The sequence below is a fragment of the Saccoglossus kowalevskii genome, chromosome 7, assembly GCF_978046115.1.
Source record: "Saccoglossus kowalevskii chromosome 7, keSacKowa6.1, whole genome shotgun sequence".
Lineage (NCBI taxonomy): Eukaryota > Metazoa > Hemichordata > Enteropneusta > Harrimaniidae > Saccoglossus > Saccoglossus kowalevskii.
Genome location: NC_140647.1, coordinates 17,557,610 through 17,584,001, shown reverse-complemented (window position 1 = coordinate 17,584,001; position 26,392 = coordinate 17,557,610). Strand labels below are relative to the sequence as shown.

General features: G+C 38.2%; 1 protein-coding gene across 1 annotated transcript; it reads left to right on the top strand.

The window, feature by feature from the left end:
• Positions 1 to 13,680: 13,680 nt before the first annotated feature.
• LOC144348107 (uncharacterized) lies at positions 13,681 to 21,917 on the top strand. The gene is made up of 12 exons (XM_085501825.1): positions 13,681 to 14,467; positions 14,606 to 14,746; positions 15,386 to 15,535; positions 15,741 to 15,803; positions 16,275 to 16,442; positions 17,821 to 17,988; positions 18,324 to 18,573; positions 19,598 to 19,723; positions 19,849 to 20,010; positions 20,730 to 20,776; positions 20,887 to 21,180; positions 21,772 to 21,917. The coding sequence occupies exons 1-12, from the start codon at positions 13,681 to 13,683 to the stop codon at positions 21,816 to 21,818; spliced, it is 2,403 nt and encodes an 800-aa protein (XP_085357951.1). The 3' UTR covers positions 21,819 to 21,917.
• Positions 21,918 to 26,392: the final 4,475 nt, after the last annotated feature.

Sequence of the window (26,392 nt, the reverse complement as noted above, 5' to 3'; positions counted from 1 at the left end):
ACAGAGAATGTGTCCGAGAACAGACCCACTACAGAGATTATATCATCGTTAGGTAGCCAGCTACCAGGTACAGTAGCACCAACGATGATATATCCCCAAACAAGTGTTTCCTTCCAGCAACCTGGGACGTTGAACACAGGTAAGTCAGTGTTCAGTTAAGACAAAGTGTTCGTCACATAGCGTGTGTTTGACCTTTGTGTATATTCAGGATGACAGTGTTTATGATAATCGAACTGAAACTTAATATTAAATATTTCAATGATTGTTTTGCTCTATCCAGGTGTTCCGGCAACAAGTGGTATTCCTGAAGATGTTGAGATGTATGTGACAAGTGTATATCCTGCCACACAAATGATGTCATCGGCCAATATCCCAATGACAGGTGGAAGTATAGGGACTCCATTGAGAACACCAATATACACTGAAATACCAACAACAGAGCAAATGTTTCCCGTTACTGGTATAATTCAAACATCGGCATTACAAACTCCTATAAATATGATATATCCAACAACGGAAAATATCCCATCAACAGAACTACGAACTCCAGTTGTAGTTGATACCCCAGCAACAGAATTGAATGCACCTATATCTCAGGCAACTTTTGTAACAGAATCATTTATAGCAGCTGCCAGTGGTATGCAGACCTCGAAGTTTGGTTTAGAAACTGCTAGTAATTATATGAATACTGGTATCCCAGCTACTGGGATAAATGCAATTGCAACAACAATGATTCCTAAAACAGATATAGGTGTACCTACAACTAGCACAATTCCTGCTGTGGAGAGGGGTGGGGCCTCTTCATTAGGAATAGGGGTCAAAGCCACAAGTGGAATCCCAGCAACAGCAACAGGTGTACATGTCACTGGTGGGATCCCAGCAACAGCAACAGGTATACATGCCACTAATGGGGTCCCAGCAACAGCAACAGGTGTACATGCCACTAGTGGGATTCCAGCAACAGCAACAGGTGTACATGACACTAGTGGGATTCCAGCAACAGCAACAGGTGTACATGCCACTAGTGGGATTCCAGCAACAGCAATAGGTGTACATGCCACTAGTGCAATCCCAGCAACAGAGATTGGTGTACATGCCACTAGTGGGATTCCAGCAACAGCAACAGGTGTACATGCCACTAGTGCAATCCCAGCAACAGCAACAGGTGTACATGCCACTGGTGGGATTCCAACAACAGCGACAGGTATACATGCCACTGGTAGGATCCCTGCAACAGCTACGGGTATACACGCCACAAGTGGGATCCCGGCAACAAAGATTGGTGCACATAGTGGGATCGCAGTCACAGAAATAGGTCAACCTGCCAATAGTGGGATACCGACAACAGCAACAGGTGAACCAGAAACAGGAGCACATAGTACAAGTGGGATTCCAGTGACAGAAAGAGGTGCACATACCATAACTGGGGTCCCAGCAGCAGGAACACGTGTATATGCAACTAGTAGAATTATTGCCACTGAAATAGGTGTTCATGCCACCAGTGGGATCCCAGTCACAGAATTAGGTGAACATGCTACTAGTCGGGTACCAACAACAGCAACAGCAGGTGTACCAGAGACAAAATTCCCCGAGACTGAGAAACTATTACCCACTGTGCTCAGTGTAACTCAATTGCCTGCTGGAACATTTCCACCAACTGCAACCTCAATAGTAGAAATGTTTATACCTGGGTCGAGTATGTCGCAGAAAACAGAAGCTACTGTGCCTGGTATTGCTGTGTTACCGAGTGGACAATTTATCACAGGCACAACTTTATTTCCCACAGAAAAGGCATCATCAACCACAGTACCTACAGTAATGCTTACAAACACAATTTCACGAACTGAAGCAGAAGAAGAACGAACAATGATACCCGGCACAGCCTTGTTCCCAACATCAACAAAATCAATATCTAATGAGCTGGAAATGACTATACCTGCTACTGGATTTTTACCAATACAAATGCCATCAACAACAATACCGAACACTAAATTTCAGAAACTTGAAACAACCATTCCTGGCACTAGTTTGTTACCAGTGAAAACGACATTACCAACACAGACACAGGGTCTGATAACTACAATACCTGGAATCACAGTATTACCTACAGAAACATTAATACCAACAGAAGTTCAGACACAAAAAACGATAATACCTGGAATTACTGTATATCCTAGTACAACAATACCGAAAACTGAAATTCAGAAACTGGAAACAATCATTCCTGGAACTAGTTTGTTACCAGTGAAGACGACATCACCAACAGAGACACAGGGATCCTTAACTACAATACCTGGAATCACAGTATTACCTACAGAAACATTAATACTAACAGAAGTTCAGACACAAAAAACGATAATACCTGGCACTACTGTATATCCTAGTGCAACAATATCGAAAACTGAATTTCAGAACCTGGAAACAACAATTGCCGGAACTAGTTTGTTACCAGTGAAAACGACATCACAAGCAGAGACACAGGGACCCTTAACTACAATACCTGGAATCACATTATTACCTACAGAAACATTATTACCAACAGAAGTTCAGACACAAAAAACGATAATACCTGGAATTACTGTATATCCTAGTACAACAATACCGAAAACCGAAATTCAGAAACTGGAAACAATCATTCCTGGAACTAGTTTGTTACCAGTGAAGACGACATCACCAACAGAGACACAGGGACACCTAACTACAATACCTGGAGTCACAGTATTACCTACAGAAACATTAATACTAACAGAAGTTCAGACACAAAAAACGATAATACCTGGAATTACTGTATATCCTAGTACAACAATATCGAAAACTGAATTTCAGAAACTGGAAACAACAATTGCCGGAACTAGTTTGTTACCAGTGAAAACGACATCACAAGCAGAGACACAGGGACACCTAACTACAATACCTGGAATCACAGTATTACCTACAGAAACATTATTACCAACAGAAGTTCAGAGAGAAGAAGGTAATATACCTGGTACTACTTTGTATCCTAGTACAACAACAGCGAAAACTGAATTTCAGAAATTGGAAACAACAATTGCCGGAACTAGTTTGTTACCAGTGAAAACGACATCACAAGCAGAGACACATGGACCCTTAACTACAATACCTGGAATCACAGTATTACCTACAGAAACATTATTACCAACAGAAGTTCAGACACAAAAAACGATAATACCTGGCACTACTGTATATCTTAGTACAACAATACCGAAAACTGAATTTCAGAAACTGGAAACAATCATTCCTGGAACTAGTTTGTTACCAGTGAAGACGACATCACCAACAGAGACACAGGGACCCTTAACTACAATACCTGAACTCACAGTATTACCTACAGAAACATTATTACCAACAGAAGTTCAGACACAAAAAACGATAATACCTGGAATTACTGTATATCCTAGTACAACAATACCGAAAACTGAAATTCAGAAACTGGAAACAATCATTCCTGGAACTAGTTTGTTACCAGTGAAGACAACATCACCAACAGAGACACAGGGACCCTTAACTACAATACCTGGAATCACAGTATTACCTACAGAAACATTAATACTAACAGAAGTTCAGACACAAAAAACGATAATACCTGGAATTACTGTATATCCTAGTACAACAATATCGAAAACTGAATTTCAGAAACTGGAAACAACAATTGCCGGAACTAGTTTGTTACCAGTGAAAACGACATCACAAGCAGAGACACAGGGACACCTAACTACAATACCTGGAATCACAGTATTACCTACAGAAACATTATTACCAACAGAAGTTCAGAGAGAAGAAGGTAATATACCTGGTACTACTTTGTATCCTAGTACAACAACAACGAAAACTGAATTTCAGAAATTGGAAACAACCGTACCAGGCTCTAGTCTATTACCAGTGAAAACGACATCACAAGCAGAGACACAGAAACACTTAACTACAATACCTGGAATCACAGTATTACCTACAGAAACATTATTACCAACAGAAGTTCAGACACAAAAAAAGATAATACCTGGAATTACTGTATATCCTAGTACAACAATACCGAAAACTGAATTTCAGAAACTGGAAACAACAATTCCAGGAACTACTATGTTACCAGTGAAGACGACATCACCAACAGAGACACAGGGACCCTTAACTACAATACCTGGAATCACAGTATTACCTACAGAAACATTATTACCAACAGAAGTTCAGACACAAAAAACGATAATACCTGGAATTAATGTATATCCTAGTGCAACAATATCAAAAACTGAATTTCAGAAACTGGAAACAACCATTCTTGGAACTAGTGTGTTACCAGTGAAGACGACATCACCAACAGAGACACAGGGACCCTTAACTACAATACCTGAACTCACAGTATTACCTACAGAAACATTATTACCAGCAGAAGTTCAGACACAAAAAACAATAATACCTGGCACCACTGTGTATCCTAGTACAACAATATCGAAAACTGAATTTCAGAAACTGGAAACAACAATTGCTGGAACTAGTTTGTTACCAGAGAAGACGACATCGCCAACACAGACACAGGGACACCTAACTACAATACCTGGAATCACAGTATTACCTACAGAAACATTAATACTAACAGAAGTTCAGACACAAAAAACGATAATACCTGGAATTACTGTATATCCTAGTACAACAATATCGAAAACTGAATTTCAGAAACTGGAAACAACAATTGCCGGAACTAGTTTGTTACCAGTGAAAACGACATCACAAGCAGAGACACAGGGACACCTAACTACAATACCTGGAATCACAGTATTACCTACAGAAACATTATTACCAACAGAAGTTCAGAGAGAAGAAGGTAATATACCTGGTACTACTTTGTATCCTAGTACAACAACAGCGAAAACTGAATTTCAGAAATTGGAAACAACAATTGCCGGAACTAGTTTGTTACCAGTGAAAACGACATCACAAGCAGAGACACATGGACCCTTAACTACAATACCTGGAATCACAGTATTACCTACAGAAACATTATTACCAACAGAAGTTCAGACACAAAAAACGATAATACCTGGCACTACTGTATATCTTAGTACAACAATACCGAAAACTGAATTTCAGAAACTGGAAACAATCATTCCTGGAACTAGTTTGTTACCAGTGAAGACGACATCACCAACAGAGACACAGGGACCCTTAACTACAATACCTGAACTCACAGTATTACCTACAGAAACATTATTACCAACAGAAGTTCAGACACAAAAAACGATAATACCTGGAATTACTGTATATCCTAGTACAACAATACCGAAAACTGAAATTCAGAAACTGGAAACAATCATTCCTGGAACTAGTTTGTTACCAGTGAAGACAACATCACCAACAGAGACACAGGGACCCTTAACTACAATACCTGGAATCACAGTATTACCTACAGAAACATTAATACTAACAGAAGTTCAGACACAAAAAACGATAATACCTGGAATTACTGTATATCCTAGTACAACAATATCGAAAACTGAATTTCAGAAACTGGAAACAACAATTGCCGGAACTAGTTTGTTACCAGTGAAAACGACATCACAAGCAGAGACACAGGGACACCTAACTACAATACCTGGAATCACAGTATTACCTACAGAAACATTATTACCAACAGAAGTTCAGAGAGAAGAAGGTAATATACCTGGTACTACTTTGTATCCTAGTACAACAACAACGAAAACTGAATTTCAGAAATTGGAAACAACCGTACCAGGCTCTAGTCTATTACCAGTGAAAACGACATCACAAGCAGAGACACAGAAACACTTAACTACAATACCTGGAATCACAGTATTACCTACAGAAACATTATTACCAACAGAAGTTCAGACACAAAAAAAGATAATACCTGGAATTACTGTATATCCTAGTACAACAATACCGAAAACTGAATTTCAGAAACTGGAAACAACAATTCCAGGAACTACTATGTTACCAGTGAAGACGACATCACCAACAGAGACACAGGGACCCTTAACTACAATACCTGGAATCACAGTATTACCTACAGAAACATTATTACCAACAGAAGTTCAGACACAAAAAACGATAATACCTGGAATTAATGTATATCCTAGTGCAACAATATCAAAAACTGAATTTCAGAAACTGGAAACAACCATTCTTGGAACTAGTGTGTTACCAGTGAAGACGACATCACCAACAGAGACACAGGGACCCTTAACTACAATACCTGAACTCACAGTATTACCTACAGAAACATTATTACCAGCAGAAGTTCAGACACAAAAAACAATAATACCTGGCACCACTGTGTATCCTAGTACAACAATATCGAAAACTGAATTTCAGAAACTGGAAACAACAATTGCTGGAACTAGTTTGTTACCAGAGAAGACGACATCGCCAACACAGACACAGGAACACTTAACTATAATACCTAGAATCACAGTATTACCTACAGAAACATTATTACAAACAGAGGTTCACAGAGAAGAAAGTAATATACCTGGTTCTACTTTGTATCCTAGCACAACAACAACGAAAACTGAATTTCAGAAATTGGAAACAACCGTACCAGGCTCTAGTCTATTACCAGTGAAAACGACATCACAAGCAGAGACACGCAAACACTTAACTACAATACCTGGAATCACAGTATTACCTACAGAAACATTATTACCAACAGAAGTTCAGAGAGAAGAAGGTAATATACCTGGTACTACTTTGTATCCTAGTACAACAACAGCGAAAACTGAATTTCAGAAATTGGAAACAACTGTACCAGGCTCTAGTCTTTTACCAGTGAAAACGACATCACAAGCAGAGACACACAAACACTTAACTACAATACCTGGAATCACAGTATTACCTACAGAAACATTATTACCAACAGAAGTTCAGACACAAAAAACGATAATACCTGGAATTACTGTATATCCTAGTACAACAATACCGAAAACTGAATTTCAAAAATTAGAAACAACCATTCCTGGCTCTAGTCTGTTACCAATAGAAATGACATCGCCAACGGAGACAACGGGGGCAATAACTACAATACCTGGAATCACAGTATTACCCACAGAAACATTATTACCAATAGAAGTTCAGACACAGAAAACGATGATAACTGGCACCACTGTGTATACAAGTACAACTATACCTACTACTGAATTTCAGAAACTGGAAGCAACCATTCCTGGAACTAGTTTGTTTCCAGTGAAGACGACAACAGCAACAGAGACACAGGGCCCATTCACTATAATACTCAATATTACTGCACAAACAGTTTCACCAACGGAAGCTGAAGAAGCACAAACTATTATGCCTGGCACGGCAGTGTTTCCTAGTACACAATTATCAAGAACTAAAGACCATGAGCTGAAAATTACTGAGCACGGTGTTGCATTATTACCAATAGAAATGACATCACCAACAAAGACACATGGGCAAATAACAACAGTACCAAGTAAAACAATGCCAATAATTGGAGTTCAGGAACTGTCAACAACGATCCCAAGTAGTACCTTGTTACCAATTGAAACAACATCTCCAACTGAGGCACTAGAACCACTGACTTCAATATCTGATATTACAGTATTACCAACAGAGATAATATCACCATCTAAGCCTGAAGAAGTACAACCTATTATCCCTAGTATTACTGTCTTTCCAAGTACAACAATGCCAAGAACTGAAGTTCAGGAACTGTCAACAACAATCCCAAGTAGTACCTTGTTACCAATTGAGACAACATCTCCAACTGAGGCACTGGAACCACTGACTTCAATACCTGGTATTACAGTATTACCAACAGAAACAATATCACCGTCTGAGGCTGAAGAAGTACAAACTAATATACATGGTATTACTGTCTTTCCAAGTAAAACAATGCCAAGAACTGGAGTTCAGGAACTGTCAACAACAATCCAAGGTAGTACCTTGTTGCCAATTGAGACAACATCTCCAACTGAGGCACTAGAACCACTGACTTCAATATCTGATATTACAGTATTACCAACAGAGATAATATCACCATCTAAGCCTGAAGAAGTACAACCTATTATCCCTAGTATTACTGTATTTCCAAGTACAACAATGCCAAGAACTGGAGTTCAGAAACTGTCAACAAAGATCCGAAGTAGTACCTTGTTACCAATTGAGACAACACCCCCAACTGAGGCACTAGAACCACTGACTTCAATACCTGGTATTACAGTAATACCAACAGAAACAATATCACCGTCTGAGGCTGAAGAAGTACAAACTATTATACCTGGTATTACTGTATTTCCAAGTACAACAATGCCAAGAACTGAAGTTCAGGAACTGTCAACAAAGATCCCAAGTAGTACCTTGTTACCAATTGAGACAACATCTCCAACTGAGGCACTAGAACTACTGACTTCAATACCTGCTATTACAGTATTACCAACAGAAACAATATCACCATCTGAGGCTGACGAAGTACAAACTATTATACCTGGTATTACTGTCTTTCCAAGTACAACAATGCCAAGACCTGGAGTTCAGGAACTGTCAACAACAATCCCAAGTAGTACCTTGTTACCAATTGAGACAACATCCCCAACTGAGGCACTAGAACCACTGACTTCAATACCTGGTATTACAGTAATACCAACAGAAACAATATCACCGTCTGAGGCTGAAGAAGTACAAACTAATATACATGGTATTACTGTCTTTCCAAGTAAAACAATGCCAAGAACTGGAGTTCAGGAACTGTCAACAACAATCCAAGGTAGTACCTTGTTACCAATTGAGGCAACATCTCGAACTGTGGCACAAGAGGCGGTGACTTCAATATCTGATATTACAGTATTACCAACAGAGATAATATCACCATCTAAGGCTGAAGAAGTACAACCTATTATCCCTAGTATTACTGTATTTCCAAGTACAACAATGCCAAGAACTGGAGTTCAGAAACTGTCAACAACGATCCCAAGTAGTACTGTGTTACCAAATGAGACAACATCTCCAACTGAGGCACAAGAAGCACTGACTTCAATGTCTGCTATTACAGTATCACAAACAGAAACAATATCACCGTCTGAGGCTGAAGAACTACAAACTAATATACCTGGTATTACTGTCTTTCCAAGTTCAACAATGCCAAGAACTGGAGTTCAGGAACTGTCAACAACAATCCCAAGTAGTACCTTGTTACCAATTGAGACAACATCCCCAACTCAGGCACTAGAACCACTGACTTCAATACCTGGTATTACAGTAATACCAACAGAAACAATATCACCGTCTGAGGCTGAAGAAGTACAAACTAATATACATGGTATTACTGTCTTTCCAAGTAAAACAATGCCAAGAACTGGAGTTCAGGAACTGTCAACAACAATCCAAGGTAGTACCTTGTTACCAATTGAGGCAACATCTCGAACTGTGGCACAAGAGGCGGTGACTTCAATATCTGATATTACAGTATTACCAACAGAGATAATATCACCATCTAAGCCTGAAGAAGTACAACCTATTATCCCTAGTATTACTGTATTTCCAAGTACAACAATGCCAAGAACTGGAGTTCAGAAACTGTCAACAAAGATCCCAAGTAGTACCTTGTTACCAATTGAGGCAACATCTCCAACTGAGGCATTAGAACCACTGACTTCAATACCTGGTATTACAGTATTACCAACAGAAACAATATTACCGTCTGAGGCTGAAGAAGTACAAACTAATATACCTGGTATTATTGTCTTTCCAAGTAAAACAATGCCAAGAACTGGGGTTCAGAAATTGTCAACAACGATCCAAAGTAGTACCTTGTTACCAATTGAGGCAACATCTCCAACTGAGGCACTAGAACCACTAACTTCAATACCTGGTATTACAGTATTACCAACAGAAACAATATCACTGTCTGAGGCTGAAGAAGTACAAACTATTATACCTGGTATTACTGTATTTCCAAGTAAAACAATGCCAAGAACTGGAGTTCAGGAACTGTCAACAACGATCCCAAGTAGTACCTTGTTACCAATTGAGGCAACATCTCCAACTGAGGCACTAGAACCACTGACTTCAATATCTGGTATTACAGTATTACCAACAGAAACAATATCACCGTCTGAGGCTGAAGAAGTACAAACTAATATACCTGGTATTATTGTCTTTCCAAGTAAAACAATGCCAAGAACTGGAGTTCAGAAATTGTCAACAACGATCCAAAGTAGTACCTTGTTACCAATTGAGGCAACATCTCCAACTGAGGCACTAGAACCACTGACTTCAATACCTGGTATTACAGTATTACCAACAGAAACAATATCACTGTCTGAGGCTGAAGAAGTACAAACTATTATACCTGGTATTACTGTATTTCCAAGTAAAACAATGCCAAGAACTGGGGTTCAGAAATTGTCAACAACGATCCAAAGTAGTACCTTGTTACCAATTGAGACAACATCTCCAACTGAGGCACTAGAACCACTGACTTCAATATCTGGTATTACAGTATTACCAACAGAAACAATATCACCGTCTGAGGCTGAAGAAGTACAAACTAATATACCTGGTATTATTGTCTTTCCAAGTAAAACAATGCCAAGAACTGGGGTTCAGAAATTGTCAACAACGATCCAAAGTAGTACCTTGTTACCAATTGAGGCAACATCTCCAACTGAGGCACTAGAACCACTGACTTCAATATCTGGTATTACAGTATTACCAACAGAAACAATATCACCGTCTGAGGCTGAAGAAGTACAAACTAATATACCTGGTATTATTGTCTTTCCAAGTAAAACAATGCCAAGAACTGGGGTTCAGAAATTGTCAACAACGATCCAAAGTAGTACCTTGTTACCAATTGAGGCAACATCTCCAACTGAGGCACTAGAACCACTGACTTCAATACCTGGTATTACAGTATTACCAACAGAAACAATATCACTGTCTGAGGCTGAAGAAGTACAAACTATTATACCTGGTATTACTGTATTTCCAAGTAAAACAATGCCAAGAACTGGGGTTCAGAAATTGTCAACAACGATCCAAAGTAGTACCTTGTTACCAATTGAGGCAACATCTCCAACTGAGGCACTAGAACCACTGACTTCAATACCTGGTATTACAGTATTACCAACAGAAACAATATCACTGTCTGAGGCTGAAGAAGTACAAACTATTATACCTGGTATTACTGTATTTCCAAGTAAAACAATGCCAAGAACTGGAGTTCAGGAACTGTCAACAACGATCCCAAGTAGTACCTTGTTACCAATTGAGGCAACATCTCCAACTGAGGCACTAGAACCACTAACTTCAATACCTGGTATTACAGTATTACCAACAGAAACAATATCACTGTCTGAGGCTGAAGAAGTACAAACTATTATACCTGGTATTACTGTATTTCCAAGTAAAACAATGCCAAGAACTGGAGTTCAGGAACTGTCAACAACGATCCCAAGTAGTACCTTGTTACCAATTGAGGCAACATCTCCAACTGAGGCACTAGAACCACTGACTTCAATACCTGGTATTACAGTATTACCAACAGAAACAATATCACTGTCTGAGGCAGAAGAAGTACAAACTATTATACCTGGTATTACTGTATTTCCAAGTAAAACAATGCCAAGAACTGGAGTTCAGGAACTGTCAACAACGATCCCAAGTAGTACCTTGTTACCAATTGAGGCAACATCTCCAACTGAGGCACTAGAACCACTGACTTCAATACCTGGTATTACAGTATTACCAACAGAAACAATATCACTGTCTGAGGCTGAAGAAGTACAAACTATTATACCTGGTATTATTGTCTTTCCAAGTAAAACAATGCCAAGAACTGGAGTTCAGGAACTGTCAACAACGATCCAAAGTAGTACCTTGTTACCAATTGAGGCAACATCTCCAACTGAGGCACTAGAACCACTGACTTCAATACCTGGTATTACAGTATTACCAACAGAAACAATATCACTGTCTGAGGCTGAAGAAGTAAAAACTATTATACCTGGTATTACTGTATTTCCAAGTAAAACAATGCCAAGAACTGGAGTTCAGGAACTGTCAACAACGATCCAAAGTAGTACCTTGTTACCAATTGAGACAACATCCCCAACTGAGGCACTAGAACCACTGACTTCAATACCTGATATTACAGTATTACCAACTGAAACAATATCACCGTCTGAGGCTGAAGAAGTACGACCTATTATACCTGGTATTACTGTCTTTCCAAGTAAAACAATGCCAAGAACTGAAGTTCAGGAACTGTCAACAACGATCCCAAGTAGTACCTTGTTACCAATTGAGACAACATCTCCAACTGAGGCACAAGAGGCGCTGACTTCAATACCTGGTATTACAGTATTACCAACTGAAACAATATCACCGTCTGAGGCAGAAGAAGTACGACCTATTATCCCTGGTATTACTGTCTTTCCAAGTACAACAATGCCAAGAACTGGAGTTCAGAAATTGTCAACAACAATCCAAAGTAGTACCTTGTTACCAATTGAGACAACATCTCCAACTCAGGCACTAGAACCACTGACTTCAATACCTGATATTACAGTATTACCAACAGAAACAATATCACCGTCTGAGGCTGAAGAAGTACGACCTATTATACCTGGTATTACTGTCTTTCCAAGTAAAACAATGCCAAGAACTGAAGTTCAGGAACTGTCAACAACGATCCCAAGTAGTACCTTGTTACCAATTGAGACAACATCCACAACTGAGGCACTAGAACCACTGACTTCAATACCTGGTATTACAGTATTACCAACTGAAACAATATCACCGTCTGAGGCAGAAGAAGTACGACCTATTATACCTGGTATTACTGTCTTTCCAAGTAAAACAATGCCAAGAACTGGAGTTCAGGAACTGTCAACAACGATCCAAAGTAGTACCTTGTTACCAATTGAGACAACATCCCCAACTGAGGCACTAGAACCACTGACTTCAATATCTGCTATTACAGTATTACCAACAGAAACAATATCACTGTCTGAGGCTGAAGAAGTACAAACTATTATACCTGGTATTACTGTATTTCCAAGTAAAACAATGCCAAGAACTGGAGTTCAGGAACTGTCAACAACGATCCAAAGTAGTACCTTGTTACCAATTGAGACAACATCCCCAACTGAGGCACTAGAACCACTGACTTCAATATCTGCTATTACAGTATTACCAACAGAAACAATATCACCGTCTGAGGCTGAAGAAGTACGACCTATTATACCTGGTATTACTGTCTTTCCAAGTAAAACAATGCCAAGAACTGAAGTTCAGGAACTGTCAACAACGATCCCAAGTAGTACCTTGTTACCAATTGAGACAACATCTCCAACTGAGGCACTAGAACCACTGACTTCAATACCTGATATTACAGTATTACCAACAGAAACAATATCACCGTCTGAGGCTGAAGAAGTACGACCTATTATACCTGGTATTACTGTCTTTCCAAGTAAAACAATGCCAAGAACTGAAGTTCAGGAACTGTCAACAACGATCCCAAGTAGTGCCTTGTTACCAATTGAGACAACATCCCCAACTGAGGCACTAGAACCACTGACTTCAATACCTGGTATTACAGTATTACCAACTGAAACAATATCACCGTCTGAGGCAGAAGAAGTACGACCTATTATACCTGGTATTACTGTCTTTCCAAGTAAAACAATGCCAAGAACTGGAGTTCAGGAACTGTCAACAACGATCCAAAGTAGTACCTTGTTACCAATTGAGACAACATCCCCAACTGAGGCACTAGAACCACTGACTTCAATATCTGCTATTACAGTATTACCAACTGAAACAATATTACCATCTGCGGCTGAAGAAGTACAAACTATTATACCTGGTATTACTGTCTTTCCAAGTACAACAATGCCAAGAACTGAAGTTCAGGAACTGTCAACAACAATCCCAAGTAGTACCTTGTTACCAATTGAGACAACATCTCCAACTCAGGCACAAGAGGCGCTGACTTCAATACCTGGTATTACAGTATTACCAACTGAAACAATATCACCATCTGCGGCTGAAGAAGTACAAACTATTATACCTGGTATTACTGTCTTTCCAAGTACAACAATGCCAAGAAGTGGAGTTCAGGAACTGTCAACAACGATCCCAAGTAGTACCTTGTTACCAATTGAGACAACATCTCCAACTGAGGCACTAGAACCACTGACTTCAATACCTGGTATTACAGTAATACCAACAGAGATAATATCACCATCTAAGCCTGAAGAACTACAAACTATTATCCCTAGTATTACTGTCTTTCCAAGTACAACAATGCCAAGAAGTGGAGTTCATGAACGGTTAACAACGATCCCAAGTAGTGCCATGTTACCAGAAACAACTGTGTTACCTGAGAGAACCGTTCCACGACATTCGTATGTAAATGGCGCTTCATCTACTTTGCAGATTTCCCCAAGCAATGTTTCATTGCCAACAACAGGTACAATGTGTTCATCGAATTGAATCAAGTTTAAATCGTAACTACATTTATTACCAGGTTGGAAATTGTATATAGATGTATAACCTGTGTGAATCAGTTGATGTTAATTTCTTGTATATTTAATTGTGTTCCCAACAGTTGGTGTGTCCTCGACTGAATGTGCTTTAGGCAACTTTGATTGTGGGAATGGAGTATGTCTCACTATATCAAGGATGAATATGTCTGTGTTCTGTAATGGTATTGATGATTGTGGCAACTTGGCAGATGAGATGGGATGTGGTATGTATCTTTCAGAAGCATTATTTGTTGTTACTGTGTATGTAGTCTATATTTAGAGCTATATAGAATTAGACTGCCAACAGTTGGAATAGTTAATATGTCTACCATACTATTCACTGATTTGATTTTGTATGTACTGTCTATATTGGTTGCAGTTGCATTATGCTCATTTTTTTCTTAATTATGAGTTCTGTTACAAATATATGGTGTTGGGTGTTGGTGATATTTTCACTTTACACTACAAAAAGGGTATTGGGTCATATATATTTTAGTGTAGATTTTGTGCTCAGAGTAATCAGTATGTACGCAAGTACATTTTACAATTGCCACTTCCTGACTTCGATTATTAGTGTTTTCAATCAATATCTTCAAAATATGTTTACACTAAATTCAACTGTATGTTACGTAACAAACCAACAATACTAACACTCTAAAATGTACACACTCTCGTATTCGGAAATTTACTGAACTGTAAATAAAGTCAAACCTAGACGAACAGGTGGTATATGGTTAAGTTCCCAAAACTGTATATTACCAGAATTGTGTTTGAACTATTGATTAATACTAATCATTAGACAGGTTTTGTTTTAAGCCACCTTAGAAAACAATAATGTGTTTTATTTTTCTACAAATTGTAAGGTACAACTCCGAGAGTGTCTCTGTCAAACATGCCAACAAGTTGCCACTACTACCAATTCCAGTGTAGCGTAAATGGTCTGTGCATTGATAGTAGTGCCGTTTGTGACGGTAAACTGGATTGTGAAAATGGCCTTGATGAACTAAATTGTGGTACGTATCATAAATATTAAAATAAATCGGTTTACTAATATATGTATATCACGTATCTGATATGTAGATATATTTATATAATATTCACCTTTAACAATATGCTATTGGCACTTTGGTAACGTTCATATGTCATTCCAGGCATTCTAATGGTTATGTTATAGTAATGTAATTAATATTTCCTTGCATATATCTGTCAATTCGGTAGGTACCAACACTGCGACATATGCTCAACCAATCGCACCGACCGTAACAATACCACCCATCACTGGTGAGTAACAGCTATTATTATACATCTGTCACCGTAACGCCATAAGTTGCAGCGTGCTGTAATTTTGCGGTATTGCACTGGGTATTTTCATCCACCATATGAGGAAACGCGAATTCCAAATATGGAACGATTGCGCGCGTAAGCGTCCTCTAATAATAATAAAAACAAACATGGCTGCCCCAAGGTTTGACCGAACCCCACACAAAGAAGTTCGCTAAATCTGTTCTAAACGTTTTGGATTTCGGCATTTTCATGATGTATTCCTGGGAGGAAAAGATGTATAATAATAAGGATTATTTGCAGTATCCTCGTAATATTATTTTTCTAGTTAATAAATTCATTCCCACTGACATTACATTGCTCGGGAATTATTATAACTGGCATAACCAGTCTGCTTTATTAAGGCGGGTGGGTCGCAATATATTGTAACGTTGGACGTTCAACATATTATTCATTATCAATTAATTGCAGAGTGTCCATGGGATTCGTGGAGTTCGTGGTCGGAATGTAATAGAATATGTGGGATTGGGGAACAGGAACGTACACGTAATTATACATCAATATTCGCCGCTAATGATGACTGTATTCAAAAGGGAAACGTCCGGGAGACGAGGCTTTGTCATAACAACTGTTGTCAAGGTATGTATTGTTGAATATAGACTCGGGGGGGGGGGGCTCGTTTAATATACGTCGGGCCTTCTAGCGACGAAGTTATCCTGTTGTAGTTCAAAAATATTGTGTTCGGTTGTGTTTGGTGTTCATCATCTAAATCACAAATTGACGGACGGCCACAGGTCACAACAACGTCGACATCATGAACGGCGTCCTTTACTCCCATTTATGAGGTGCGAACGGAATGGCTCAGAATGTCATGCAACAATTCACGATACGCTTTTCTATAAAAGGCGATGGTCGTCTTGCGGCGCGTATTCAAATTTCATGTAAATAAACAATTTATTTTACATACGTTGCGTACGTCGCGGTGTGAGTCTCTGGTCGAACAGGGCGCGGCTTGACGAAAATCGTCCTTTAATGAAATGCTACTGAAATGGTATTATAATGGTGCCTCTTATGATCTTATAATGCAAACACATTCAACTATGATTTGAAACTATCAGAAATATTAGAATATAATTCCTAACAGAAAATGTAGTGTCAGTTCAGTGGCGGATCCAGCAAAATGTATTGGGGGGGTCCAAGCTACGCTTAAGATATACGGAGCGTAAATCGCAGAGAAGCTATGCGTAATCCAGATGATACGAATCGTCATGCGTTTGGGGGGCATGCCCCCCCCCCCTCCTCTGGATCCGCCATTGTGTCAGTTCTTGTGTTAGCTATGTCAAAAGTGTATTCTGCTTGCAGGAACCAAACATGTTTGTATTACATGTATGAATAGTTTACAGCGTTTTTACTCTAAACTGCATAAACTCATATTGCTATGATTTCAGAATTAATATTATCACGTCAACATGTCGCAGTTTATGCTAATTATTTAATACATATAGAACTAAAACACGGTAAGCTTCGACTTTCAGGTGCGTGGTGTGATAAAATAAACGCCGACTGTCGTACATTTATTTGAGACACCAATTTGCACGCATGCAAGGTACCGCCACAAGAGTTAACTTGAACTGTCCCGTTGCTTCGACTAACACAGCAGGAACTACATACAATACAAACCATTCTAATATGATACTTATTTGCAATGGTTTGCTTTGCATCTAAAACAATTAGGATATGCTTTTCAGTTGATTGAATTAACATTTTAGACTCATTGCGTGTATTTTTACACAATAATTCTAGTTTGAATTAAAATATTCTTACTTTTACCAAAGACATTAGAAAAATCTGTCTTTGGTTTTACTTGTCACATACTAGTATACAGTCGCCAGTGTTGCTGCATTGATGGCGTTTAATCTGTTCCTTGGGTCTGTGCTAATACTATAAGTTCGATGACTTAAACTGCAATCTGAATACTTTTACTTGATTTACCAACGTTTGCTTTGTTAATTTCCAGTCGATGGTGATTGGTCTACTTGGTCCAGCTGGACTGAATGTGATTCGCCATGTGATGGCGGTAAAGCGTTGCGTTATCGTAACTGTTCCAATCCCTTACCAAAGAACGGCGGCGTTACGTGTAACGGTGATCCGGTTGAAATTAAACTTTGTAATACAGAGTCATGTGGTAAGAATAACTGTAATTTGTACGAGCTCGAGTGTAATTTAATTCGATTTTTTTTAGAAAATTACTATATGACTGTTCATTTGGAGACTATTAAACAATATCTTGAGTGTCAAAAAATAATTAAGAATATACATTGTCAGTCACAAAATATCACGACGCCAAGCAAAATCGTAAAATATGAGGAACCAATAATAAAATCGCAAATATTACGCATGTGTAAACTCGAAAATATCACCCTTGTACGGCATATCTGTCTGGCACCTAACACGAGTTTACGCATTGGTTAAGTTATGGAACTGATAAATAAACAAACGATGTTTGTGTGTTATTCGTAGATGGCGTATGTACAACACCGTTTGTGTACGACAGTTGCGTGAGTCAAAGATGTCCGCTGAGTTGCAGTGATCTACAGGAAGGCTATGGTTGCAATATCGATGATGAATGTGTGGGTGGTTGTAGATGTCCAGAAGGTTACTTGGAAGATTATGGTGGATGTCGACCAATCAGCGAATGTAATTGTATTGACAAAGATAATAATATTTACCTACCAGGTCCAATGGAGTTAGCAGATGATTGTCGACAATGGTAATAGTTTAATAAATTCTTTCCTTTACTTGGAATATTATCCTCGTTCGCAGAAGGCTTAAACAACGTGTAGAGTAATCATTCATGCATTTGTCACGTGATCCCTGCCCAAACAAACATTCTATAATTACCAAACAACGGTAATAGTTTGATAAATTCTTTCCTTTACTTGGAATATTATCCTCGTTCGCAGAAGGCTTAAACAACGTGTAGAGTAATCATTCATGCATTTGTCACGTGATCCCTGCCCAAACAAACATTCTATAATTACCAAACAATTATGCGTTTTGTTTTTATTCGCTATGTAAACATATGCATGTTGTAGCCGAGCATTTGTCAGGACATATGTTAGTATGGCAGAACAACGGTGCACTCTTGTAATAATATAGCAGCTTGCTTGCTACGTAACTTGCGTAACATTGCGCAAAGACTACCACTGGTTAATACTGTGCATTCAATTTGCGCTCAATCCCATTACCTTGTGACCATATTAACACAACTATAATGGCTAATACAAAACATAACATATCTTTTTGTGTAATATATTCAAAAAATTACGTTATAGTATATAGATTACGTTATGTATATAGATTACGTTATGGTACATATATTTTGTTATGGTACAAACAATGTATATAGATTACGTTATGGTACATAGATTACGTTATTGTATATATATTACGTTATGGTACATAGATTACGTCATGGTACATAGATTACGTTATTGTATATAGATTACGTTATGGTACATAGATTACATTATTGTATATAGATTACGTTATGGTACATAGATTACGTTATTGTATATAGATTACGTTATGGTACATAGATTACATTATGGTATATAGATTACGACTCGGATATGTTATGGAGATCACAATATCTTTATACATTACGATATGTTGTGGAGATTAAGCTATGTTATAGGTATTACGATATGTTATATAGAGTGATCACGATATGTTCATCTCTATGATACTAGTACATAAGAATGTTACGTTGCATTGTCTATGTATTATTACAGTACCTGTCTCGATGGGCGTCTGCAGTGTGAAGAACGTAACTGTTCTATAGACTGTACATGGAGTTCGTGGTCTGTGTGGTCAGGTTGCAGCACTTCGTGTAACAACGGAACAAGGACGCGATTTAGGTCAGTATGAGGTAGTTAGAATGAGCCCAGACGTCCCGGGCAAGAAGTAAATTTCGCTTTATTTTTTCTTCAAAGCGTGTTCTTGTACTTGTCCGTATCTATAATTATATGTCTTCCTGTTGTAGGTGTCCCAGTAACCCAGCAGTATCAGGTGGTGGTAAACTTTGTGAAGGGGAAACTGAAGAAACGTTGCCGTGTTTCTTAACAGAGTGCCCGGATGTATGTGTCATAGATGACGTTGAATACGAAGATGGTCAAATAGTTTCAGCAGATGACTGCAATGAATGGTATAGTTTTTATACATTCATTATTACTCGGCATTCAACGAATTGACATTGGAATATATTAAAACAAACCATACGATTGGTCATTGGACTGTATACTATAATACCCTGCACACAATGAACTATTCCCAGAGTTACGTTATTTGTGAAATGATTCAACGGACTATTCGTTGCCGCGCATGCGTACGCGCTAAAATATTTGCAAATGGCGGCGTTAATTGTGCCACACCGATTCACATTCACACTTGGCTCTATCTTTATTGAGAAACTATTGCATCGAATTTGGCACTCCCGTGGGTATAAAACTGTTCACACTTTTGAACACTATGGCGCCCTAGGGGAGGGGAACTAACAATAAGACAATATCATACTTTTCCTCATAGTAAATTATCGGGCGATTTAGTCACGGTGTTATACTTTTTATCGGCCTGCATATCATTTTGCGAAAATCGGGAATTAGTAAAAATAAAAGCATAACAATATTAAAGGAACTAAAAATAAAAGTTCATAGAAAGAATTGTCAACTTTACAATCCATTCGGAGAGGATTTTACCAGTATGTTCGTTAGTTTGCTGGTTGCATAGAGTCGACTCTAATATGGCGATGTTGGTTCATGACCAATATAAGTTTCGGGCGTTTATATCTCGAATAAATAACCTATGCAGATGGATATGATTATATTTACAAATAAAAAAAGTGTTCTTTTTTGTTTGTTTTTCTAGTCGGTGTATAAATAACACTAAAGTGTGCATAGAATACGAGTGTGCAGGTAGGGAGTGTCTAAATACTAATAACGTAAGTTTACATTGTACGTCATAATGGCGTGTTTTGCGCATGTGCAAGGATTGTACTGAGAACTAGTCTTCTTATACATGACAGGCATGACGTCAGCACCACAACCCTGTACACTGACAACGATAACTCGCAATATTACCAAGGAGAACGGTTGCTCTCGTGACAATGTGGAGATACAGATATGTCTGGGTGCATGCCATTCATCAACAAAACCGATTCCAGAATACCCGTATTTTATGAGTGATTGTCCATGTTGTAATGGTATACTGAGAGAAGATGGAATGTTCGGTACGTTGGTGCTGATGTGCCCGGATGGCTCTACGCGGGAAGAAGCGTTTCCTCTTTTCAGTGGATGTCGGTGTAGCAGTTGTTTTGATGGTCAGTAAGTTTATGCGACGATAATGTAATCATGTAAACACAAATTAACGATAGTTAACATATAATTCTGCAGGAGACGTGTCACCTATAGTACGTACAAACAACTTTTCAACTAAAATACAAACTTGAATAAAAGACAATACACATAGTGCATGTAGACGACATTCAACCTGTAGTACAAATGCTTGTATATTTCACCTAAAATACAAATAAAGGACAATTCACACAGCACACGCAGACGACATTTCACTCTAAAATTCAATAGTTATAGTGCATGCGGACGACATGCAGTATGCAAACGATATTTCTCCTGAACTACAAATAAAAGACAATTTACATATAATATGTGCAGGCGACAATTTGGTCTCGTCTATAAAATAATTTACATTCCACTTAAACAACAATAAGCGCAATTCACATATAATATATACGCCAATTCACCTGTAATGCACCCGTGCGACATTTTAACTAAAACAGACGACATTTCGCCATCCACAATTTTATGAAATACAGACTGATGATGTTCTAGTACACCAAGTCGCCAAGACAACTCAATATTATTACAACAATTTAAAATTATCTTTTTTACAGAAACACAGCGTGAATATTTAGAATCATCTGAAGAAGAAATTGTTTGATCTTTGTGTTTACATGTAGTTGTCATTTCTTTCCTTTGTTTCCTCTTTAGCACTATATGATGTTATATTTACTGAATATAAATAGCATTTCTTATCAGATATGAAGTGTGATTCTCTATTCCCAGTGTTGCTAATAACTGTTTGACGTATTGTTAAACAGTTTTATTTTCACTGGCAGTTAATTTCCCTATTTTGACGTATTGATCAATTTTCACGAGCATGGCACGATAACAATGAGTTATATTATTTTTGTTTACGGGGAATTATTTTAGCGAATTTTAACGAAATTAGCGAAATTAAAAACCAGCGAATAATTGATGCGCTTACTGTAATGTGTAATGTTGATACATGCTATACTGAAATACAGAAAGTATGTATTTCATTTCGACTATGTCAGACTAAGCGAAATATGGTCATAATAGCTTAATTGGCAGACACCGCTCCGGGCCGTGTTCGGTGGGTGTACGTAGACGACGAATATAACCCATGCCAAAAAACATTGTTTGTTTGTTTACACAAAATACGAGAGCTGTGATGCTACACTGAATGAGCTGTACAAATTGTTCTATATTATCGCTTACTGGTATTTTGCAATAGATACCAAAGCATGTTATTCTGCTTAAAAAAACTAGTTTACTTTTAAGTTATTTATTTATTTAGCGTGTTGAAAGCATTCGTGAAATGTATTTCCATGTCAAATCAGTATGCCACTTTCCCTTCCATCCTCTCGCGTCTCTCCTCCAATGACATCCTTTTATTGGAAGACTTCCCTCTAACTATCATTCTGTTATAGTTAATTTACAATAAAGTTAGCGTGAATTATAATATGACGCGTGCATCATTCATATGTGAACTCAAACGGCTGATGTGTCATGTCAATATGAGAGCGCCACCGCACGATGCATGCAATGTTTATGGTTAAACTACAGAAATTTAATTTGTTAAATTCTGTGAAAAATTAACACGATGTAAATGAATGAAAGTAATGCCACTCGATAACGTTATTTTCTGTGTAGTCGTTCTTCGTTTAAAATATAGACGCACTACTTATGTGAATGCTTTTTTTCAATCAATTGCCTCTTATAAAAGTAGTGTCGTCGTCAGAGGGCGCGAATTACATGAACAGTGTCATGTCGTCTTATTCCTCCATGTTTCATTTGTTATTTATGCTAAACTAGCACCATCGACAACAAAATTGCGTTTTCTAATTATTGTAATCCGACTGTTCCTTGTCTGTATCGTTATTAGTATTGAATATGCAATCGGCTTCGTTTTCAATGATATGAACTTGGGGCTACGAATATATTGATAAGCTAACAAATGGAGTATATCTACTCAGTTCACGTATGAATACTTATATTACATTTATTAAAAGTTGTAACAGTCAAATTACAGAATTAACAGAAGTGTTTCGACAAATAATCAGTTTCGACTTAAACTATTCCTAACTAAAACATATTGTTAGTTATAATAAGTATACGAAAACGCGTGTTGCTGGGGACACTGGTAGGTAGGGATATCTGCAGAGGACTGATTCAGAAATTAGGAGAAATCAAAACCATGGTAGTCACAGCTACCCGATCTAGGTGAGTTGAGAAATGGTTTCAGCTCCTCGGCGCGATGACCGATAAATTCACAACACAAACGAGAACAGAAGAATCGCTGGCCACATCCAATACCCACAACAAACGATGACTTCATAGAGCACCTCATACATGGGATCACCGGCATATTATTTCTCATGATCACGTGCCTGCTGCTCAACAGTCCATATATGGTATGGGGTGGTCTCAGACGTCTTTTACCTGCAAACGAGTGAGAATAATTAACACTTCACCGTCATTTATGAATTCAAAAAATCATGAATGTGATATTATGTCTGTCTCATTCGTTAGTCAGTTTTCATTGTAATATGCAAATACACAGCACTTCTTTAATGGAAAAACTGTTCGAAAAGTTGATTAGTCAAAACGTCGACTTCGTTTTGTTCCGCAGATATCGTTTTGATCTGTAGTCGTCAATCAATGAAGATTATGTTTTTAGAGAAGTTACGGTATTCTAGCATTCTAACCAAGCATCGATTTGAGCTCAGACCACTAAATTAGTGGTCTGAGATTTGAGCGACGTTGCTTTCACTCTCGTCATAGTGACGTCATAGATAGAAGTGCCCGTCACCAAGGGTGCGATTGTAGGAATGCTGTAAACTGGATTTAATCAAGTAATAATATAAAATTTACATGATGGCCAAAATGGGTAGCTATACACATACCCGGCTTCCGATCGAGACGTAGTTAGACAGTCACAAGTTTCAGTTTAGTTGGGCATTTTATGTTTCATAAAATACATGCTTCATACACCTGTTAGTAAGAGACTCCCTATCCGCGCTTCATCAACCTGCAGCAGCACATGTACAGCGGTGTCTTGTGATAGGATGTGATTGCTTCGATTTTTAAGTTCTATTATATTTCCCAGATTTTAAGAGTGAGAAAATTTACATTTTAGGGTGTCTGTGGAAAGACAAATTAAAAATGCATACATGACAGACAATGTGGATTTTTCCTATGTTGCCTCATTACCAGTGTGCCCGAGAGGATCACTTGTTTAAATACGGGTATGTGAGACACCAAATTTGGCTGAAAATCGTGGCGCGGAAGATCAAATTCCTTAAAAACTATGCCTCTTGTCAAGAAAATTCCACGCCTTGAAACAAATATTCAAAGAATCTCACTTCTTAAGTGGTTTAAACATGGCTTTGATTCCTGAAAATGTTATAAACATAATTTAGCCGTTGGTAGATTATCCACCACACTTCATTGCGCGCACTGTGAGAAATAACAGTATTGGGCACCGCGGTTAACGTACATTCACTTGACAAAGACAATGTCGAGGTGTCTAACCACTAAAGATCATTTGCATGTGCGCATTTTTATGTTTCGCTTCCAATAACTTATTTTATTTTAGAAAACTCTTCTGTGTTTGGTTTCGTGATTCTGTACTACCAGGGTCAATAAAAGGTTTTGCATACAAAAGATGCGTCATTACGAATACATACCTAAATGTTCGACAGTAACTGGCGTTCCGTTTTCATCATCAGTGGAACCATAGTCGTACATTATAGTATCGTCATCTTGTAGATAGCCATGTAATTCAGTCTCTAAGGGTCTCTCAGTGGAACCAGGTGTACACTCGAGTGCATCCTTTGTCGATTTAATGATGATAGCGGGGTCCTGGAAAAGAGGAATAAATTAGTACTTAAGGTAAAGATGCAGTTTACCTGACAGGTATTTTAATTAGTTAATTAGGAAACCAAGATGACCTCCCTTGTCCACAAAACTATAGATTTTCGGAAAGCTTATTATATGAATTTTTAAATTGTGTTAGTATTTTTTTATGGTCACTGTAGTTTGAAATATGCACAAAAATGTGTTGTTTTGTTGGTCAAAGGTGATTTTAAAAAAAAAATAGCTCCTAAACCATGCTTCTGTTTCCTGTCAAAATTGGTTTATGGGTACATCTGTTTATTATGAAGAAAGTGCCGTCTTGAAAACTGTCTACCAGTTGTCAATTTTGAAGGGCAGATATGGGTACATCTGTTTATTATGAAGAAAGTGCCGTCTTGAAAACTGTCTACCAGTTGTCAATTTTGAAGGGCAGCAGCCCAAATTTCACTACTTCAAGTTTATGCATATATTAACACCCAGGCTAGTTGTCTGTACGATTGTTGTAACACTGTTCAACCAAAAACAATACCCCGACGACGTTTTGAAGATAAACACATTGTCAATCATTTGTGAAAATTTCAAAACGAAAGGTCAAAGTTCTGGGATGTGCACTAAAAAGAAGCTGAGATAATTGCTAATAACAATTCACTCAGTAAGTTTGCTAATGCTCATTATTAAAATGGCTGTAACAGTTTTTTGTTTATTCAAATATAAAATTAAGTTGATCAAATCTTCTAGAAACATTTACTATTTTATACAGACATAATTGCATAAGTAAATTGATCCTAGTTGAGGTTAATGACACGTGAAATGCGATGTGGACAATTGACATTCACGACACAGAAAATAAAACATTGATTCTGCATTGAAAGGCCGTCAGAGAGACGCTTAGCTCCTCAAGATGCGGACGTATTTGACATAGATGGCGCCCTTTAGAGACCCGGACGCAACCCCGCGGCCGTCTTTTTCAACTTGAATTGAATTGAATATAGCGTGTATGCAATGCTTTCAGTGTCCACATTTCGGTGACAGTCTTCACAAATTGACACTAAGATAAGAAATGTTTCATTAAAAATAAAAATAGGAGATCGATAGTTACAGCTATTGACACTATGTATATGTATTTATCGGTGGTCATCATTAATCGTGAGAATAGATTTGGCAGCGCCTATTTTTGGAGTCTGATATGTAGGCGTGAGTACTCACCGGCCGGCCAGCCGAACGGAAGAGAAGGGCGCAACTCACGCGACCTCGTCAGGCTACGTCTGCTGGTGACGATTACAAGTGTTTAAAGCGAATTTCATGTAAATAAACAATGTATTTTGCACGCGTTGTATACGTCGCTATGAGTCC

What these genes read in the sequence shown, in the direction of transcription:
- LOC144348107 (XM_085501825.1), top strand. Translation starts at nt 13,681, where the DNA reads ATGCCAAGAACTGGAGTTCAGGAACTGTCAACAACGATCCAAAGTAGT. An exon ending in AACAATACCACCCATCACTG is followed by an intron (nt 15,804 to 16,274) that starts GTGAGTAACAGC and finishes AATTAATTGCAG; the next exon opens with AGTGTCCATGGGATTCGTGG. An exon ending in GCAGATGATTGTCGACAATG is followed by an intron (nt 18,574 to 19,597) that starts GTAATAGTTTAA and finishes GTATTATTACAG; the next exon opens with TACCTGTCTCGATGGGCGTC.